Source organism: Peromyscus maniculatus, chromosome 6 (genome assembly GCF_049852395.1).
Source record: "Peromyscus maniculatus bairdii isolate BWxNUB_F1_BW_parent chromosome 6, HU_Pman_BW_mat_3.1, whole genome shotgun sequence".
Lineage (NCBI taxonomy): Eukaryota > Metazoa > Chordata > Mammalia > Rodentia > Cricetidae > Peromyscus > Peromyscus maniculatus.
This window is the reverse complement of record NC_134857.1, coordinates 66966076-66981050: the sequence shown is the minus strand read 5'-3', so window position 1 is coordinate 66981050 and position 14975 is coordinate 66966076. Positions and strand designations below refer to the sequence as shown.

At 37.3% G+C, this 14975-nt stretch overlaps 1 protein-coding gene across 2 annotated transcripts in view; it reads right to left on the bottom strand.

Annotated features, from left to right (window-relative positions):
• Lrba (LPS responsive beige-like anchor protein) overlaps window positions 1-14975 on the bottom strand; it is a 571922-nt gene that overhangs the window by 155082 nt on the left and 401865 nt on the right. For both annotated transcript variants that reach the window (XM_006976444.4, XM_042279232.2), the window contains exon 44: window positions 888-1028. In XM_006976444.4, coding sequence (XP_006976506.1) covers window positions 888-1028 — 141 coding nt within the window. The remainder of the gene's footprint in view (window positions 1-887; window positions 1029-14975) is intronic.

Below are 14975 nucleotides of genomic sequence, written 5' to 3'. Positions count from 1 at the left end.
AGTCATTAGTTTGTAATATGTCCAATGTATAGAATGCAAGTTACAGCCATATTATTTTATTAGAGCTCTTAACTTTTTTCTGAATGTTTCTATGTCTTCAAAATTTTGGTATCTGTAATGTTTCCATCAGCTTCCTTCATTGCCAAGAATAGATTACTAATAGCATTTAGATTTGAATTAGATATATTTGCTTCAGTATTCAGGAAAAAGTACAATACATAAGTTTTCTATTGTTATGGCTCACAATTTATGATTAAGAAAAGAAAACTGTTTGGAAAGCTTAAAAGCCCCCTCTTAGTTAAAGAACACCTAAACACACATGAGTAGGTAACTGCTTGCCAGTAGGAGCCCTATAAATTACTTCTAAGACTTACGTCTGTATATACTCTTCTAACAAGCTTTAATTAATGACGTGCTGCTAATGTTTCCCAAAGAAATTACAGTTTGGTAGATGAATTACCTTTCAGTTTTATAGAAGCATTTCAGTTTAGGTAATGTTATCAATATACAACAAGTGCTGGTTATTTGCAAACACATCTTTACTCTATTTGGAGCAATGTAACTACAAGAATGTGTAAATACATGCCTGTGTTAATGAAACCTTAGTTACTTCTTATTTAAACATGTTACATTTGAAAAGAATTCAGCTAATCTGGTAAAATAGGTACCATCTGAAGACACAGATTTGAAGAAGATAGCCATACAATTCCAGAGGAAACATTTTTATGGTTATAGCACAAAATATTTGCTAAAGCATATATATTTAAAAGCTCAATTGTTTGAAACCATTTTCAATATTCAAAAAATGCTGATGATTTCCAATCATTGTACATTCTCTAAAACATTGCATTTATTTAGTCATGGTCTATTATTCAAATTGAACTTACTATTCTTAGAAGCCATGCAAGAACAAAACTTGCAGTTGAGTAATGAGTACCATAGTGGAACTTTGGAACGTGATCATCTTCCCATGACTCAAATCGTTCTGCAAAGAATGCTGCTCTTTTGGGATTCAAAGCTCCTATTGGCTGCAATTGGAAGGGGAGGGAGAGAAAGAAATAAAATGTAATCATCCTTTATTTCTTCCATTCTTTTAAGATTATATTGTGAGTATGCATGAAAATATGAATTTAAAATATATGTATTTGCACTTAGAAAACCAAATGTGTTATACTCAAAGAACAAACATAAAAATTCACCACCACCACCCTTTTTTCCAGCATGGCTAAACATACACAGATAACTAAGTGATAGGTAAACCTGTCATTTCTGTTACACACAGTCTTTTGTTTGCTTGTTTGTTACTTAAATTTTGCCTTTTTTTTTTCTTTCTTCCTTCCTCCCCTCCCCACCCCCTTTTTTTTTTTGCTTTTGGAGATAGATTTTCCCTGTGTAGTCCTGGCTGTCCTGGAGCTAGCTCTGTAGACCAGGCTGGCCTGGAACTCACAGAGATCCACCTGCCTCTGCCTCCAGAGTGCTGGGATTAAAGTCGTGCACCACCACCAGGCTTTTACACACAGTTTTTTAATTAATCAATCCCAAAGGAGAATTACATGAAGTGAAGATGAGCTGCAGCCATACTTTAGAAAGCACCTATAATTAGTAGCAACAACCAGAAACATCCTAGAGCTAGAGGGCTTACTCTATCTCCGAGCAGACGATGGAACAAAGCTGGTAAAAGGGGCTAAATGAAAAGAGGATGTAAGAGAAAGGGAGTAAGATTCAACTAGAACATTTTACTAACATCAGTTGAATAAAAAGTTAGAGGATGGTGGCGGCGGTGGAGATGGCTCAATCAGCTAAGTCTTAAATTGCAAGCATTAGGACCTAGTTCAAATCCGAAGCAACCGCAAAAAGAAACTGGGCAAGGTGATGTACACCTGTAATTGTAATGCTGAGGAGGCAGACACAGGCAGATCCCTGGAGCTTGCTGGAAAGCCAGCCACCTTAGTCTAATCACTGAGCTTCAGTTTCAGTAAGAGATCGTGCCTCAAACAATAAGGTAGAAAGAGACAGAGGAAGAAATCCAACACTGACCTAGCCTCTAAGAGCCTTCATGAATTAACAACAACAACAACAACAACAACAACAACCCCACCCCCTCACCACCACCACTAGCAAAAACAAGAAATGGTAAGGACATTATGATCTTATACTGGAAAACAAAACATTTCGACAGAAGTTCCAGAATCAGTAAAGCAAAGTGGAGACCCTGGTCTCACTTAAAAACACATGCCTAGTTAGAAGGTTGTTTGGAAAATAAAGTAAGTATATACATTAAGGTCCTTCAAGCCATGTATGGCAACACTCAATGAATGCTAACTACTCTTTTTAAAATAATCTTTTAGAACCAAGGTAAAAAGAGTTTAAATAAAACAATTGCCTATAAAGCATCAAGCGCATTGCTTGACACAGGCATAAAATGGCTGTTGCTGCTATTCAGGGAATATAAGAATTGTATAAACAATGAACAACATTCTGACACTTTCTTAAGGAAGACAGAGTATCCTTGAGACACTGAGAAAGGGCTGCAGCTTTAAGAATGCTAAGATCAACCACATTAAATTACAGTTTAGTCTATGGAAACACGCTGATCTGCAGAAAAATTTCTACTCCTTACTTAAAATATAAATATCAATTCAAAAATAGCTTCCCTAATAAGACATAGAATTGTTTTATATCTCTTAGGAAATTTTGTAAGTTATTCACATTTATAAGATCAAGAAAATATCCGACTATTCATGAGGAAAATGCTAACCTAAAATATATAACATTTGTTTTAAAATGAATATATTCATAAATCATACAGTGAAAAGGAAACAATGTTCAGACCAGGTCTTGAACTACTTTTTATATTAGGATTATAAGCAACATTTTGAAGTCATCACTTTGGCTGTATTTCTTAAATTGTTAGATATTTTACCTTCAAAACTGTTAACAATCAGTATTATTCTCCTTCAACAATACCTTGGTTCTGACCAACATTGTTTCATATTGTCAGTTTTTACTTTACAAGTTAATTTTCAAAAACATAGATGATTACTATTTTAAGTCAGTGTCACATTACTAATTTTAAAATACCTTCTTTTAAACTATTAGTTTCAGTACTAAAGAATTATATCTGACTTACTAAATATATGGTAAAAATCAAACTCATCCCAGGAATTCTTTCTTTGTTACAGAACCAATGTGGAGGGCCTTTAAATGTATTTTCGTTGTTATCCCTAAAGATACAGCCATGTAAAAGGAAGAAAAGAAATAAAATCACTAGAAGACAAATTATGTGAATTAAAAATAGAATCAATGTGCCTTTGTATGGTGCAGCAGCGTATTAACTGTACACTTTATCCGCTCCTCTTTTTATTACTCTCCAAATGAGTACCTCAGTGAATCAATAGTTATAGAATCACATTTCTTGAATATAATGCTAAGACCAATTAGGATTGATTTCACTAGCATCTGAAAGAAAAGGCATCCCACTGAGATCCATGTAGGTAGAACCCACAGTATCGACTCTGGCTGGTATTGTCACAGCCGGTTTCTGAAGCCTGCTACAGGACAGCTATCAAGACATACCACATTTATTTGCAAGCATATAAAAAAGAAGTCACCAAATAAAAGAAGGTTTAAAAAAATAAGGAGCAGTGGAGCTGTGCAATGACAATGATACACTATCAGCTTACTCAGAGAAGTTACAGTGGGAATACACACATTGAATTATACATTACGGGAAAGCACTGATTTATTGTGGTAATAACATCCACCTCATTAAAAGATTCTGCTTTGCTGCAGTTGGAAGGCTACATATTGTTTACTGCTATAAATTAATGGCAGTGCAAAGACGACTGTGGAACCATCCTAACAATAGATCTGTAATGACAGCGCTGTATATCACGGCTTCCTCAGCAGCTTCATAATAAAATGGAGACAATGTATTGAGCTAATACATTCTACCATGCTGGCCCATATTTTTCTGACAACTGCTTTAAAAGATGAGCTGAATCCAACTATGTTATAATGCTACAAAACATTTAACTAAGCAAGAGTCAGTCAGACACCAAGTGCATCACAGCATTTTAAAAAACATTGTCTAAATCAGCATTTCACGCTGTTTATTCATCTCATCTCCATACAAGAGCTAGAAGCTAATGCCGATGGCTCCTCTTACTTATCCAGTATATTAAGGGTAACAATTGCCATGCAGTTCAGGAAGATGTCTAGTACTCTCATCTCATGTTGAATTCTCTGTACAATTTAACCTGTTTGACAGAGTATTTATTTTTAATCAGCAAAATTTTAGGGGAAGAAACCAAAAATACTGTCATTTAAAACTGGCCAAGCCGGGTGGTGGTGGCGGCGGCAGCGGCGGCGGTGAACGCCTTTGATCCCAGCACCCAGGAGGCAGAGGCAGGCGGATCTCTGTGAGTTTGAAGCTAGTCTGGTCTACAGAGTGAGATCTAGGACAGGGACCAGAGAAACCCTGTCTCGAAAAAACCAAAAGAAAAAAAAAACTGGCCATAACTTCTTGGTAATAATAAAAAATAAATACTGATAACGGGATGCAAAAGAGCACATAATTCAAGATCATTACAAAGAAAATATAAATATCGTCAGGACATGGACAATAAACAAACAATTAAATAAAAATTAAGCGTAATTAATTAAGCATAATTAATATAGTAATTTGTAATTTAGAGTATCATATAACTTATTAGTTATTATGTAAGAATGGAAAAAATTGTAATAAAGTAGGAAAAAAAATGTCAAGAACATAAATTTCTCCAACATGGTAGGGTGAAGTGACAAGCCCCGAGTCTGGAGAGTACGTCAGTGATTTCACACACACAGCCTAGTGGCATCTCTGGCAGGGTAATGAGTCTCCTGGTAATGAGGCATATACAGGATTTACAAAATGGGAGTGTTTAAATCAGTTCTGTAAACTTATTAGAATAAAAATACATTTTACTACCTTCTTGAGAAGTATTTTTGCTAATTAACAAAAATATTCCATGTAAAGTACCCCCCTTAGACCTGGCACAGAGAAAGTTATTCTTCTTCATTATTTCTGTTCTGAGGTTATTTATCAGGGATATTTAAGAAGAAGGCGCATCAGTCAAGCCTGATGATGAAACATTATAACCCCTACTAGGGGCAGGACAAAAGGAGCACCGTGCATCACGGAAGGAAGCTCCCCTGTTTGCAGGCTCCCTCGCTGCAACCTTAGTTCTGAAAGTCAACTCACTTTTCAAAGATCTAAGCTCCTGAACCATTTATATGAAAAGCTGGAAAATATCAAAGCAAGTGACCAGCATCTTTTACCACATCAGTGAAAACCGTTTTGATTCCATAGACCCCTTACAACTTCACTGACTGAACTAACAGTGAAAGGTAGCTTTTTCTGTTTTTTTTCTTCAAATTTTGAGAACTATAACTTGAAGTTACTTAATAAAAGAATAATGTTCCTAGACTGAATTACCTGATTATTCACAAAAGTATGAGCAAGGTATCCTACTTTGAAATGAAGTAATTTAAGAAATTTAGCTCAAAATCAGCTTCAATCTTAGTGACTCAAATGTAAGACTCAAAACTCCTTTCCAGATCTTTTTATCCATCTGAAACTGCTATACCGGATGGATGCTGTTTCTCTGAATTTTACGATCTGTACACTATTTTTCAAATATGCTCTCTCTTCAGGTGGTTTATCTAAGAGTCACATATGTAGGGTGTCAGGAGAGTGCGCATGTGAAGTGAGGCCTGGGAGCACAGATGCTCTTCCGTCACAGCTGCCACCGTCATCCCTCCTTCCTGGGACAGTTACATATGAACTACTGCAGTTGCTATCAACCTGTCCCGAGTGACACTCCACAAACTCCTGGACCTTGTTTCTAGCTACTGAGGCCAAGACAGTCACGAAGAATTGGGGAAAAAAAATCCTGTATTGCAGAAATTTGTTGGAATGAACAAACTTCTGAAATCTACAAGTCTAAGACTTTTTCACACCTGACAGTGGATAAGATTTCTAGAGGAAAAAGTGTTAAGGAGAGAAAGTTAAAGAGAGAGGAGAAAGGATCTTGAGTACATCCCAGGAATAAACATCCTGAAAGAGTTAAAGAACGCTTCTTTTCGAAGATGCATTTTGTGGTATACAAAGCAATGGAAAGATATCAAAGTAGAACAGGTTCCAGAAGGGAACACAGGAGGATTGCTACAGCTCTGCTCAGGATCATGACGATCTGAAAGGCAGCCTGCACTGTCACGTACAGTATGAATGAAGAACTGGAGTCAGCACACAAGCAGAGCGTATGTATCCACTTCTGAAAGGAGAGGGCACCTGCACATACCGACAGAGAAGTGCACATATCTGAGAAGTGAAGGCAAACACCAGAACAGAAGCACTGGTGAACCCCCTCGTCTCTCGCAGTTCTTACATTACAGAGATGTTGAGGGTAAGGTGTCTGATGGATCGTCAACAGCTTAAGGCTGGCAGTTCACAGAATAGGAAAGGAAATGTTCTATCAAAAGGGTCTGTGACTGTTGTAATCATTTGGCTTGGGAATATTCCAGGAAGGAAGAACATAGGCCCAAAGGGATGTGCCACATGACAACAATGTTTCTGTTTGTTGGATATAAACACATATTTTCAGAATCTTAAACAAATAAGCCCACTATCTTCAAAAACAATTCTGTAACATCCAAGTCTATAAGCAGGTGTCAAAAATGTTGAGTTTGGGAGATGCAAAGTATACCAGCAGCTGGTCATTTGCTTAGTGGCAGCAAAGAGAGTTAGGGCACTTGGACCAAACTGCAGGTCAGTCCTAGACCAGTGTGTGTTGCACGGGGTTGTGTAATATGGACGCTGAATTCAGAAGGATAGTAAAACCCATTCATTGGAGTTGTAGGTTAAATTAAGACACGCTTAGAAAGAAAAGAAGAAAAAGAAAAGCCAGGGATAGTGGCATACACCTTTAATTCTAGCAGTAGGAAAATGAAGCAGAGATTGGCAGACTTCTGTGGGTTCAGGGCCAGCCTGGTCTACACAGTGAGTCGCAGGTCAGCCAGGTCTATGCAGTGAGACTCATGTATTAAAAAAGAAAGAAAAAAAGTTAAGACATACTATTTGAAAATGTACTATATTTGTACACGACAACACAGTAGCTCCAAAACATATTGTCAAGGTGTTTCTTCCTACTTATGTGATGTCCTGGGAAGCGCTTTAGGAGAAGGCATCACAAATGGACAAATGCATGTTTTTGTCTTGGAGACACTGAAAACAAGCTTAATTTTTTTTTTAAACCAAAAGTATGCACTGAAATTAATGTCTCCTATTTACTTCCCTTTTAACTTTGATAACTGTGTATCACACCAGTAAACCCAAATGAGAGTCAGTAACCTATGTGTTGTTGAAGCTTTTTAAAGAAAACCATGGTTATTCTGGTTGTATCCCATCTGCCTTTCAGGGGTCCCCATCCCTCTAGAGGAGAAAATAAACAAAGAGTCTTTGTTATTCAGGCCACACTGCACTGTAGGAAGCAAAACTGTTTTATTTTAGTTCTAGCATCTTTTGTATCAAATGACAAATGTAACAAGCCTGGTCATCATTTCTACACAATCTTGGCTTGTGGGGTGTTTTGTCACATGTTGTATATGAGGAGGATGGCTTAGCACTTATCTTCATACACCTTAGACTTTATTTAACATTGTCAAGGAAAAAAATTCCATCAGCATGCTTTTATAGCTTTTAGAGTTAACAAATAAGCACTTTCGCTTTGAAGTAGCAGGAATATTTTTAATCCCTTGAAAACACATTTTACATGGGTGTCTATGGTGTATTATTATATACCCACTATCCCTTTCAATTTAATACGGACATGTTCAGAAAAATAAAGTATTTCAGTTTATTTATGGTGCCTATGGAGAATTCAAATCATTTCAAACATTCAAAATGCTGATTCAGAGTGATGCCATTACGGATCTGCTTTATTCAGCTCATTGGTATTGTGTGACTACTCTTCCTAAACGTTTTTAATCTGAGCCTGAGAAAGTCACATGAAATGATGAAAAAAAAAAACCCTAGATATAATTTATAAAGAATGTTTTAAAGTAATTATGAAAATAATAAAAAAGAGGTCCAATGTTGATAAAAATATTCATTTGTACATAAATACAAATATTCATTTTCCAAACCAACTTAAGATCATTAAAATCAAATAATTCACCTACAGGGTAAATCAAGGCTGATAGCTCTGAATAGTTCAACATACACAGTACACTGGAAAATAACACAATTAGGCAAGGCAAGGGGACTTAAGATTAATTAAAATAGGTTACTGTTCATTTGGACTAACTATTATATTTTAGGGGAAAATGTTAAATATCAACATAACATTTAGATCTAGGTATAAGGCTTAGTGGGTAAAATGCTTTTTGTGCAAGCCTAAAGACCCAGGTTGGAATCCAAGGACCCAGGTAAAGCCAGACACAGCAGCCCATGCACCTGCAATCACAGCACACCTCTAAAGATGGGAGACAGATACAGCAGCAGCCCTGGAAGCTCAAAGCCAACTGGTCTGGCATATCCAGCAGTGAACAAGAGAGATTCCGTAGAAAACAGGTGAATGGTGAAACGGACACCCAAGGTTGTCCTCTGGTCCTCACATGGTAGTGCATGCATACCAGCCTTCTGCCCAGCCCAGGATTATAAGTAGCAAGATTATAGTAATAAAAGCTAAAAATGACAATGTACAGATAAGCACCTGAGTTGCATCAGTAGCTGAGGAGCTACTGGACCATTGGGGGCTGCTGGGAAAGGGAGAGTCAGTTTTCTTTAAGGGTATGGACCCTCGTAGGTTGACCATTTTCCAGTGGATGGGACCCACACATGGGGAGTATATTGGTAGTGTAAGTAAGGCTCTGGGTCATTTAAAAAAAAAAAAAAAAAGAGGACATGAAACTTGGAGAGGTTGTGGGTATGTGGGTGGCCCAGGAAGGAGTGGGGATGAACATAATCTAAATATTGTATGTATGAAATTTTCAAAGAATTAATAAAAATATTAGATTTTTAACATGAGCTATAAAGTACTTAAAAAGTATTAGGATACTTCAAATATCAAACAAGGAGACAAACTATTACTGGGCAACAGTTAAATAATTGGCTTTCAGGAGAGATAAGTACTTCCTATCAGTTTAGTCAGATAATCACTAATAACTCAATAGTTGCAACAAAGGAGATCCTAATAATTCTCATGGCTCATGGATAGTTATTGGGTCATATACAAAACTAATAAATGTTAATAACACTTATGGGGTTCATCTTTATTAATGAGAGACCTGATAGGCAAATGATCAGAATAGTAACATTGCCAGAACAAGCTTATTTCTGGCAAGCATGGGCAAATGAGATTGTCCTTAAGACAGTCCCCAGGTTGAAGCCCTGAGATCAAATGGAAGTTGGCTACCAAAATAATCCAGCCCATGAGTCCAACTCATGCTGTTCTAAAGGACAATGAAAAACAAAGAGAAATGGAGAAAATCCAGATTTCCCTCTACCTTTTGATCTGTTCAGGCCCTCTGTAGATTGAATGATGCACATCATAGAAATCACCTACATTGTAAAACAAGTAACTTATCCTATTGCAAGAGGAGCTTAATAAAAATGCCAATTAGATTCACAAGTACATCTAAAATTTATCTTAATTTCCTGTACAAAGTGCTATGTAGAATGATCACCAATCCTGAAATTTGCATTTAATCTTCTTTTTTGGGTATAAAGATAATGACATAGATATCACTTATTGGTTCTGTTTCTTTAGAAAATTGTCACCAATTCACCACACACAGAGGCAATGAAATTAAGTTAGAAGTTAAAAAGAAGAGTTAACGAAAGATTGCTTCCTTCATGCCTACGATGGGCTCGGGCTGAAGAACGAAACCCCTTGAAGTACTGTTACCAGTTATTCCATTAAAAAGTTAAATTCAGAAAGAAGCAATTTAAAAACGGTTACTTATATTTACCTCTGTTTTTCATGTAGTGATATAAAATAAATTTCAAAATAGAGTACTTATATTTTCACTTAATGTCAATATTTAAATTATAACCACTTATAAAACTGAATGTAACGTCTTAAGAGATATCTCAGTCTTCCTTCCAAATAATGAAGCTTTTAAAATGACTCCAAACTTTTCATAATTGTAGATCATGATAAAAATTACTTTAAAATATGTGGATATCATAGAATACATTAAGCTAATAATAGGATTTCTCTAAGTGACACAGTACATTCATGAGAGGCTACACTAGAAAGTCATGACAATTTCATTGTCACAGAAAACAATGGCCCCTTCTCTTAGAATTAGAAAGCACCAAGTTAAGGCTGCTCTGCATCTGGGAGGTGGGGTGCACCTGGGGAGTTTGAGACAGGAAGACCAGCCTGGGTTACACAGTGAGGCCTTATTTAAAATAAGGGGGTTGGGAGAAGGCTATAAAATGCTAATTTTTCTTGAGCACCTCCTAGAGAACTGAGGTAGAAAACAACCAAGTAAACCGAATCTCAAAAACTGACAAGACTCTCAACTGAGAGGTTGTACAGAAATATAAAATGTTGACAAAGGAAGAGTAGCAAACACAAAAATAAAATGACTTTTAAAATACCTACTTTGAGTGAACAAATCAGTTTAGAAAATTTGGTAGATCACATGTACTTCTAAGATTTTACTTTCCATGAGTCTGCACAGAGTGCTCCTGAAAAAGAGCATGAGCATGTACAGACAGGAGAGCAGAAAGAAATCCTCTGTAGTGATATATTGTGTACCCTAATACAGCCTGCCTGGGGATCAGAGCCAGCCACTAGAATAGACATAGAGGTCAGACAGTGGTGGTGGTGCACACCCTTAATCCTCTCACTCGGGAACCAGAGATCCGTGTGGATCTCTGTGAGTTCAAGGCCACACTGGAAACATAGCAACAGTGGTGGCACACACCTTTCATCCCAGTACTGGGAAGCACACCTGCCTTTAATCCCAGGAAGTGATGTGGCTGGGCAGAGAAAGGTATATAAAGCGTGAAGAAACAGGAACTAAGGCAGTTCAGCTGAGACCCTTTCAGGTGAGGACTCAGAGGATTTCAGTCAGAGGGTTCTTGGAGTTGGTGAGGTAATAGGTGGTGGCTGTGGCTTGCTCTGCTTCTCTGGTCTTTCAGCTTTTATCTCGATATCTGGCTCTGGGTTTTTTATTAAAAGACCATCTAATATTCGAACAACAGTCTTTAATATGACACAGGCTTACAGGATTGTGACTTACTGTTACTGGGAGTAGGTACAAAACATCATCACTAATGCTAACACTTTTCATACATGAGACCATCCCTTAAGCTGACACAGAAGATACCAAATAGAAGAAAAAGAAAAGAATCTACTACAGGACAGTGGAAGATTTCTGAAAGAGGGTCAAAGCAAACACCCTTCACTTTAGAGAATGCCAAACAAAATCTCTGGTTGACAAAAAATTTTAACTAATGCAAACAAGAGATCATCCTGGGAGACAGACAGGAAAATCTTCCCTGATCAACATCTGTCACAGATGCAAAGCACAGTTTGGATGACATGAGAGCTGGAATCCAGAAAGCTGAAAAGGTCTCTCTGGGGAACGAACAGACTGGAATGCTTAAGATTGCATCTGGATCAGAACTGACTTCTCACCACCATAGCCTGGCACTTAGTAGCTAGCACTAGTAGGTTCACTTGTAGGGAAATAGAGGGAAATACCTCTATGGTATAGGCTCACAGAATCTAACGGAGGAGAGGAAAGTACTTCCAGCACCATTAGGCAGAGTCATATGGAAACGCAAGCCTGGGAAAGTACTGAAGACAGCAGCAAAGAGCTCAGGTGGCCTCATCGATTAGACAGAACGCCCCACAAACTGCTCACGGCAGCAGCAATTCACAACATTTCTAGCTATAAGATATCCACATCTCAGTCTGTAATCTTTTCCTATTCCAGACAATAGAGAATTATACAAATAACTTAGAACAGGGCAGCTAAAGCGAGACGAGATATAGAGAACTGATGAGTCAGAACCAGAAAGGACTTCAAACAACCCAGAAGGGATGAGGAAATGGCTCAGACGGTAAATGCCTGCCACATAAGCACAAGGACCCGAGTTCAGACCCTCCCTACACATGGACCTGGGTGTAGTGGAAGGCGCCTGTAGTCAGTCTCTCCTCTGAAGGGGCAGGCAGGAGGCGTCCAGAGGCATGCTGCCCAACCGCAAGCCCCAGAGTCTCTAAGACACTATCTCAAAAATATAAGATGGAGACTGACAGAAGACACCTAACACCGATGGTCTCCACATGCACACAAACACACATGTGTGCAAAAGCCACACAGACAATAATAAAACAAGCCATATCAAAATTAACAAAGTATAAATGATATCAATACTGAAATTAAAATGCAGAGATTATAAGATTGGATATAAAACCATATAGTATTAGATACTGTCTACAAAAAAGTATTGTTAAATATAAAGACATAAACTGGGTTTTAAAGATGGAAAGAAGATACTGCAAAGAGTCACTGGAACAACACTGTCATATGAATATCAGAAAAAGCAGTAAGACTGTTACTAAGTATAAAGTAAGATATTACAAAATATACATGAATATGTTTATTAGGAAAACATACTATAAAAGTGTGTGTGTGTGTGTGTGTGTGTGTGTGTGTGTGTGTGTGTGTGCACATGCGTGAGCGCAAGAGTGTGTATTAGTTTCCTGGAACTCCTACAACAAAGTAAAACAACCAAGTTGCTTCAAATAATAGAAACTCGAGTGACAGAGAAGTCTGAAATGATGCTGTTGTCAGGGCCAGGGATGTGATCTCTCTGAAGCCTCTTGAGGAGGATCCTCCTTGGCAGCATAACCCTAAGCCCGGCTTCTGTTATCCCAGCTCTCCCTGTTTGTCAAGTGTCTTCATCTTCTCATGAGCACATCAACATCACTTGATCGGGTTTGGGTCCACCCTAATGACTGCAACTTAATTTTATTACATCTGTGAAGACCTCATTTATAAAAAAAAAAAAAAAAAAAAAAAAAAAAAAAAAAAAAAAGTGTACTTACAGGTATCAGATTAAGAATTTAGGGCCTAAATGTTATCTTTAAAAGATTTTGAACCTGAGTCCTCTGAAAGAGCAACCAGTGCTCTTAACCTCTGAGACATCTCTCAAGCCTTTTGAATGTATCATTTGGGGACACATCAATCCATATTTAATAGAAAATATATAACATAAAAATGGATATACCTGAGAATATTTAAACAAGTCTAAATTACTGTATTTCCCAGTAACAAATTTAATTAAATAAATGAAAAAGATACCACATTCATGGATTACAAAATTCAATATTGCTGATATATTATTTTTGCCAAAAATGACCTAAAGACTCAATATAGTCCCTACAAAAAAAATCTTGCAGATTTTTTAAAAATTAGAAATTGACAAGCTAATTCTCAAAAAACCAAAACCCCAGAATTACTAATTTTGAAAAAAAATATGGTTGAAAGAGTCACATAGCCCAATTTCATGACATACTGTAAAACTTAAATTAACCAAGACAGAATGGCACTCACATGGAGATAGACACACATTTGACAGACAGAAACTGGATGAACTAATTACAGCAAGCAACCAGGACTATTCATGACAGTCTTTTATATGTTTATGTGTGTGGAGGGGTGCTTGTGTGCCACAGTGCATACATGCCATGCTGCACATGTGGAGGTCAGAAGACATCTTGCAGGACTTGGTTCTCCCCTTCCACCATGTGGGTCCCAAGGATCTAATTAAGTTAGATGACTTAGTAACAAGCCATCTTGCAGGTCAAACTACAAGGTCTTTACAATAAATTGGACTTACATGAATAAAATAAGAATCTTAAGCCCTACCTTTATACCTCTAACATATTCTAGACCAAAAAAAAAAAAAAAGTAACACCATCAAGCACAACATAAGAGGACAATGTTGTGTGATTCAGTTTGTTTCTAGAAAAGCCAGTTATCACCACTGGGCTGCACCGCTGGGCCACAGATCATCCAGACCAGCAGCTCCCAACACTTTAGAGAAGTTGCTCTGTGCCGCCCCCCCCCACAGCCTGAGGGCCTGGAGTAACTGCCACCTCCTTATCTCCTTTTCCTCCAGTGAGACTCATGAAATGTTCCATTTTTAACATTGACTTACTTTTATCTTCTTTTTATGTTTATACAACACCTTAGACCTACAGGAATGACTTCCTATTATTCTCTCATAATCTTCTTGAATATTTTATGCAGGAATTTCAGGCTATAAAGTGACTTAAGTCTTTATATTTTTTAACTACTATAAGATAAACTGTATGGTTTGTATTAGGGGAACTTTAAAAAACCAGGGCCCAAGATCGAATTCTAGAATTTCTTCTAAGGAGGGAATAGGGAATATCACAAATTCATAACGATGATTAAGTATGAGAATTTTTTTTTTTTTTTTTTGAGACAGGGTTTCTCTGTGTAGCTTTGGTATCTGTCCTGGATCTCACTCTGTAGACCAGGATGGCCTCGAACTCACAGAGATCCGCCTGGCTCTGCCTCCCGAGTGCTGGGATTAAAGGTGTGCGCCACCACCACCCAGGAGTATGAGAATTTTATACTTTTAATAGTTATGATCATTATTAATGAGTTTTAATTACTTTGTTTGTATTTTACAAAGTTACGACTCAGAATAATTACTGCAACATATCACAGTAAATCTTTAACTTCCCAAAACACTAACCTCATTAAACTAATGTTAGAGTAACTGAGTTAGTATACTTTACCAGAATCTATTTCTAGTATAAAACACACAAGTTTTGTTTCTTCCTACACTTAAAAGAAGTTGTTGCTCCATTATTTAGTGTAGTTTTTATCTTGAGGTAATGACATGCTTACAGAGCCTATCCTTTGCACTTTCAAAAGCT